At 35.1% G+C, this 7,500-nt stretch overlaps 1 protein-coding gene across 1 annotated transcript; it reads right to left on the bottom strand.

Moving 5' to 3' along the window:
• Positions 1 to 1,956: 1,956 nt before the first annotated feature.
• On the bottom strand, positions 1,957 to 6,759 carry MCCA (methylcrotonyl-CoA carboxylase alpha chain). The gene is made up of 16 exons (XM_079050513.1): positions 6,276 to 6,759; positions 5,652 to 5,773; positions 5,068 to 5,215; positions 4,836 to 4,973; positions 4,663 to 4,758; positions 4,516 to 4,575; positions 4,319 to 4,411; positions 4,100 to 4,211; positions 3,841 to 3,945; positions 3,624 to 3,760; positions 3,318 to 3,552; positions 3,064 to 3,224; positions 2,868 to 2,984; positions 2,510 to 2,770; positions 2,279 to 2,374; positions 1,957 to 2,171 (listed from the first exon to the last, which is right to left on the bottom strand). The coding sequence occupies exons 1-16, from the start codon at positions 6,633 to 6,635 to the stop codon at positions 2,163 to 2,165; spliced, it is 2,250 nt and encodes a 749-aa protein (XP_078906639.1). The 5' UTR covers positions 6,636 to 6,759; the 3' UTR covers positions 1,957 to 2,162.
• Positions 6,760 to 7,500: the final 741 nt, after the last annotated feature.

Here is a 7,500-nt window from a genome sequence, read left to right as displayed (position 1 = left end):
GCTAGGCATTTTTGGATGATGACATGTTAGAGGTAGGCATGGCAATGGAACGAGTTTAGACCATGATCGGATGTAAACTCGTAAGAATTATAAGGGTTTGGTTCTTAATTGTTGATTCTTTTACTCGTTAATGACCCATAACCGTTAACCCTTTTATACATAATATTTTGTTATGTTAAGTATTAAGTTAAATAAGATTCATGTTATACTTTATGCATAATGTTTTGTTGGATGCATAATGTGTAATGTTAAAATTGTAAAAAGGTCATGTTAATAGGGTGGATATCTATTGATTCAATGGATAAGGGTACGAGTTTGATTATTTGAAACCTTGCGGTTTACGGAAAAAATGGATTTAGATCGGGCTTTGATTGTTGTCAGATAGTTGTTTTGGATGAAGGTTGATTCCCTCCAAACTCGTTCCATTGTCGGTTCTCTTTGCAAGTGGTTGATTGTCCTACGAGTTAGAATTCTTTAGCCTATATAGAGCTTAGGTTTAGAGGATTCGGTTAAATAGGATTATCATGCTTGCGAATTTGGTTGATAAAGATTTTGATGTTGATCTAACCTTATACCCATGATTCCTCTTTTGAGATGGATAATCATCTTTTCATAGATTTACATGTTGCCAAGTCTGTGTGGAGCTTCATTGCTAGGACGTGGGATCTTGATTACCCTTCTATAAATATATTTGCGAATTTGCTTGATTGACGACAAAAAGTTAAGGTAAATGCGATACAAAGGTAAAGTTTCGGTACGGTCATTATCGCATGTCTTTGGGTTAACTGGAATCGTCGAAATAATACTATTGGAATGATTAAATCTAGAAAGACGTAGCTTTTTCAAAAGTTGGTTTCTCATGCTTACTTTTGGATTAGCAACATGAATATAAATGTAGTGATTTCTACATTGTAATTTGTTTTTTTTTTCTAACACTTTGATGATTTGTAATAAACTTATTCCGTTTCGAAAAAGAAAGAATTAAGACAATTTAAACTATAAGTTTGATAACCAAATCGAATGTAGCCGGTTCTTATCAATTATATTTGGCTCTGTCAGTCCAAATCCAAATTTTGTAGATTCCAATTCCATAATAAAACACCAATCTAGAATCCAGATATACTTTGAATAAATAACAATCTTGTTTTACACAAAATGCCAACCACATCGGTTTGTTGGTCAAACAAAGAATGAAACCACATTTTCCTTCTAATAGTAATCATGTTAGTAAAAAATAATGCATAGCAAATCTCGGTTGGATCGATATACTCAAACCAATCCTAAGTAAATCGGAATCAATCATATGCGGTTTTGTTTTTAGTGTTTATATTCTTGTAAATGTCAATTCTAGATTCCGTATACTAACAGCAACCAATTTCTTATTTACTTTTTAAACTTGAACACTATTTATAAGCGACCCTGATTTCATAATGGAAACATTAAAAATCTAACCATGATTTTAGTGACTTCTATATCACCTTATTTCCATCAATATTTTTATTAACGAGAATATGGAACCACAAGAAATTCTCGGATATGTTAAACCTTGTTATCGTTTATGGTATCAGACGATGGTGAAGAATAAAAAGCAAAAAAAAAAAAAAAAAAAAAATGACGAATAAAAATTTGGAAGTGGGGCAAGGGTAGGCAAGGAATTCTTTGCTTTCAAAATTCATCCTACGATTCTAACGAATTATAAGCCCCACAAAGGCATAAAAACATAAACCATACACGACAAATAAATTGATTCAAACACGTTAAGCAATGAGTTAAAACGAATAATTCTTTAGTAAAGGTCAATATCATAATTGGTCCATTTTTTTATTCTTATATTAAATTATAACAAAAATATATATTATTACAACACAATATTTATTTTTTTTAACCCCGTATGAGTTATGACCGATTTTACTTGTTTTATTTTTAGTTAAACTTTGTAAGTTTTGATAGGGTGTGTAATTGTTAAATACTTTACCGGTTTTATTTTCAGTAGGGCACAACAATAAAAAGTATACATGATTTAATCAGCTGAGAAAATGCAAATACAATTTTTCTCTAATATACACAGCCAAACGAGTCTTTACCTCAAAACGGATTTGGGAAACAGCTACTGTCTGGCCATAGTATGTTAAGGTTATTTAAGTAATATTTCCACCATGATGTTATACAGCCTGTCAAAAACAAATTTATTTTTTTCTTTTTTAATATATAGCTAAAAAAATGCATGTGAAAATATTCATAAATAAAAGTAGGTTGTTATTTTTAGCAAGTGTCTAACCTTGACATTGAAGAGAACGGTGTTGTCGGAAACTTGTTGGCCAGGAGTGACTTGGAGGCCGCTAATGAGGCCAGAGGTAGGTGCCTTCAGCACATGCTATATTTTTAACAATCAAGGATATATATATATATATATATATATATATATATATATATATATATATATATATATATAAATTTTAGTAAAAGATTAAAATTGAAAATTATTTTTAATTTGAAATTTGAACCTCACCTCCATTTTCATTGCTTCCATGACTAACATAGGTTGACCTTCTTCAACCTTCATTCCATTTTTGACCAAAACCTTGACCACAAGACCAGCCATGGGGGCAGCCACAGTCCCTGGAGGATGGGATCCGGAATCATGATTCCCATTCCGGTGTTGATGTTGGTGGGATTCAAGGTTATCCAACAAATCAATCCCCACTTTTTGCTTAAACTGATGATGCTCTAAACCATGCCATATGTGAATGTGAATGTGCTCACTCTCATCCTATATCAAGAAAAGAAAAAAAAAACAAAGTTGGACAAGCTTTCTAGGGGTGTTTTTGTAAAACGAAGATGAGGAGGGCATTCACGTCTTTTTGCACCTTCAAATAACTGGCAAGATTCACGTTTTTGCTTAAACCATCAGCTTCAACTCTGAAATCATGCTCTCCGAGATGTGTCACCGTGACTTCCACATCAGGAAGGCCGTTTTCCCCTGTCTGTAAATTCTCAAAGTTGAATGTAATAAAAATAAAAATAAAAGTAAATTGCTAAAATTGAGTTGAATTTTGAAATTACCTTGATGAGGTAATTTCCGTTTGGGAGATAAGTTATGGAAAGTGTGAGATTCTGTGAGTTATTATTATCATGGTATTCATTCTCCCAGTCTAGTTCTATTGTGCGTGTAGCTTGATGGTTGGGTCTAAATGGAGGATGTGTATACCACACAGACAACCCTCCTAAAGTAAATAAATTTTAATTATTAATTTATTAATTTCATTTTCTTGAAAAACATGCAAATGTTGTAAAAAGAAAAAGGTTTCCAAGTTTACCAGGGGGGCTTTTCTTTAAAAGTGTATGTTCCTTTTCACAAATACATGCAGCGACTAAGGCTGCACTGTGTTTAGCTGAGTCATACGCTGACTCAGCTGATACCGAGTCATTTGGATTAACGAATAAATCGTCTTTAAAATGATCAATAAAATGGGTTTCAAGTTCACCGTTTTCAAATGCCTTGTGGTTGGCAAGTTTGTAGAGGAACTCGATATTTGTGGGCAAACCTGCAACCTGGAAAAGTTAAGTAGATTAGAAAATTTTAATATTATTAAAAAAATATGAGTAACTAATGAAGCATATACCTGAAACTTTGATAATGAATCTTTTAATTTAACTAATGCAGCAGCTCGATTCTCCCCCCATACTACAAGCTTAGCAATCATAGGGTCATAATGCATGCTTACAGTGTCCCCTTCTTCAACTCCAGTCTCAACTCGAACTGAAATACAAAATTGTGATATTTCCTAAAGAGAAAGGGCATTTCGGGAATTTTTGAATATAGATATTGCAGAAACATACCAGTTTCAGAGACTGGAACAGGACGGAAATACTCAAGAACTCCAGTTGCTGGCAGAAATCCCCTTGCCACATTTTCAGCATATATTCGGGCTTCAAAGGCATGCCCTACATATTGCAATAAAGTTATGTGAAAACCTAGACTCAAAGTAAGTGCGAGCATACGTACATATTGGGGGTATTTTGGTCTTTTGACAAAAAAGGGAAGGAATGGAAGAACAAAATATAAGAAGAAAACAATACAGAAAGCACCAATTGAGACCTGATATAGGAATCTGTGATTGACCAAGGGGAAGTGATTCTCCATTAGCAACACGGATTTGCCACTCTACAAGATCTTGACCAACAATCATCTCAGTCACAGGATGTTCAACCTGAAAAAAATAATAATAATAAACAAGAGTGTCCCTCGTTACTCATTAACTTTAGCTACTATTTGTGATTAATATAAACTGATGACACAACTACAAGAAAGAAGTACCTGAAGACGAGTGTTCATCTCCATAAAATAAAATTCACCAGAGAGAGTATCAACAATGAACTCAACTGTTCCAGCATTGTGATAACCAACTGCCTTTAATAATCAGATATAAACTTCCATATCAGTAAAACCATTCAAAATATCTTATTATTATTTATTTTTTTTGGCAAAAACAAGATTATAGGCTCCTTCATTACCTTGGCAGCAGATACAGCAGCTTGACCTAAACGTGAACGGAAGTCACTAATGATATCTGGCTGCATAACAGAACAGAGGTTTGTTAAAATTTTAGAAGGAATTAAATAAAAAGGTAATGTAAATATGAGTATAAAATTATGAATTACAGCTGGAGCTTCTTCAATTATCTTTTGGTGTCTTCTTTGCACACTGCAGTCTCTCTCGTATAAGTATACCACATTGCCTTGTTTGTCCCCAAATACCTATCATTATGAAATCCAGAATCAAGCTTAGATATAAAGTTACTTCCAAAGTATCCTCTAACATAATTAAAAATTACCTGGACTTCTATATGTCTTGGTCTTGTTATATATTTCTCCAGCAAAATTGTGTTTACACCAAAAGAAGCAGCAGCTTCACGTTGTGCTCCTAAGAACGCATCAACAAACTCTTTAGGACTTTCCACAATCCTCATACCCTGGAATTCAACAAACAATTACACAAAGATAAAATAAATACTTTATCTTGAACACTTATTATTTTTGTTTTTCACCTTTGCAGAAGATACATACCTTTCCTCCACCTCCATGGGTGGGCTTTATAAGAACAGGGTATCCGATCTTATCTGCTTCTGATTTCATGACATCAATATCTTGTTCATGACCATGATACCCAGGCACAAGTGGCACACCTGCTGCACCCATGATTCTCTTTGATGCGCTAATGGACACATAAAACCACTGAATGAGGGGAGTTGAAATGTTTAATAAAAGAAAGAATCTATAGAAAACCCTAGACTCGATACACAACAGTTGAAATATTGCTCTCTATTATACTTAAATGCTTGTCCTTTGGACAAGAACAGTTGCAGCAGTGAGGGTTTCTGTGAGTACTTAATCCCTTCCATTTAAAAATCCCTTATATGCCTTAAGAAGCATTGTTGTATGTCCCACAGAAGTAAAGAGACTTTGATTAGTTGATAAGCTTAGACATGGTTAGTGGGCTCACCATAGGCCCCATAATATAAATGTCATGGATCTTGATACATATATAAACATGTAGAAAATGGAAATCTCTTGCTTCTCAATGCCATTGATACTTGATAAACAAGTACAAAGATAATCAAGAAACACCAAGAAATTGGAGATATTTGTACCTTTTATCACCCATTTCACGTATTGCAGATGCAGGAGGTCCAACAAAAGTGAATCCCTCATTCTCACAAAGTTGAGCAAAGTCTGCATTTTCTGATAAGAAACCGTAACCTGGATGTATAGCCTATTAACAAAAGACGACATCCACACTGAATTATGTCCTTGAATGTGTAGAAACTAAACAAAAAACAAGCTAATGAACCTAATGGCGCTAGTATCATCTTCATAAAGTAAATAAATACATGTATCTCCTGCTTGAAATAATTTTCTCATCATCTATGACACAGAATACCCCAGTAATTACACAAACATGATCCTTAAAGCGGCTGCAATTCTTGTACGGGCAACAGAACATTAAGTGTTCGAACACACAAATTAGGGCAAACAATCAGTTGCTTTTATTCGAACAGCAGTATGCTCTCAGTATAAGAAACTATAGCTACATATAACAGAATTCAGACGATTCATGGGCACTAACGTCCTAATGGAACTGTTAATATTGAGATGTTACTGCAGAAAACTAAATTCGTTCTTTATTAACAGTTGACATGATCACATGATATGAGAAAGCTCCACATTGCTAAAAACAAAAATTACAAGTAAACAAAACACTAAGCTGATCGTACCTGAGCACCCGTACGCACGGCGGCTTCAATAATGGAAGAGGAGTTAAGATAACTAGATCGAGCCGGCGGCGGACCGATTCGAACGGCCTCGTCAGCTGACTTCACATGAAGACTACGCCTATCAGCATCGCTGTAAACCGCAACTGTCTGTATCCCTAACCTTTTCGCCGTTCTCATAATCCTACAAGCGATTTCGCCTCTATTTGCAATAAGTAACTTGTCAATCTTCCGATTACTCTGATTACTCTTTTCATTGTTGCTTAAACCAGTCGCGGCAGATGCCAATCTAACTTGTATGTAGTTGAGTCGCTTGTTCGGTTGCCGATGAAGTTTCCGGTAAATAATCGACGCCATTGACATGGTGGTGCGAGTGGTGGTCCGGTGATGCAGTCGGAGATTTGTAGGAGTCCATGGCAGTCACGTGGCAAGTTTATCAATCCACGTACATTTCGACTAGCGTTATCGCGGATTTAATTAATTATTTTAGTTCTTATTTTATGCCTATTTATATCACGTTTCTTAGGCATGGCCAAAGTTTATTATGAACCGACAAAATCATGGAATTAAAAATAATAAAAAATCAAAATCATGGAATTGAATAGGTTGCCTTTTAACTCCTCCAGGGCTTCTGTAATTATTAATCGTTCCGCTTTAAAGAAGTTCCCTTTACCAAAGTCGTTCGGCAATGATATCCTATCTGCCTTTTCCTGTTCGTTATTGCAATGAAAGGTCTAAACGTGGTTATAAAAGCAGCGTGCCAAAAGTCTTTATTCAGGATACTAATATTCGAAATTTCGACCCTTCGATCCCTCATATGTTTTACGCCGACGACGCAATGTTTATGGGAAGTTGGTCTAACTCCAATTTTGTTAACTTAGCTCGTATTTTGAGATGTTTCCATGCTTCATCGGGGCTTAAAGTGAACTTCCATAAGTCTAAAGTTTTTGGCATCGGTGTCTCCGACAATGAAATTGTCCGGTGTGCTCGTATCCTTGGTTGTGAAGCTTCTTCCCTTCCTTTCAAGTATATCTTGGAGTTTCTGTTGTTGCTAACATGTCCCTTAAAAGGAATTGGCAGTATATCGTCGATCGGGTTCGGAACAAATTTTCAGATTGGAAAGCTAAGACTCTCTCCTTTGGAGGTCGGCTGATGTTGATCAAATCAGTTCTCGGTAGCTTGCCTCTGTTTTACTTTTCTATTTTTAAATCTTTGAAATCAATCATTG

Source organism: Lactuca virosa, chromosome 5 (genome assembly GCF_052849685.1).
Source record: "Lactuca virosa cultivar CGN04683 chromosome 5, Lactuca_virosa_CGN04683_v6, whole genome shotgun sequence".
NCBI lineage: Eukaryota > Viridiplantae > Streptophyta > Magnoliopsida > Asterales > Asteraceae > Lactuca > Lactuca virosa.
Note: the sequence above shows the minus strand (reverse complement) of the source record. Positions and strands in the feature narration are given on the sequence as shown.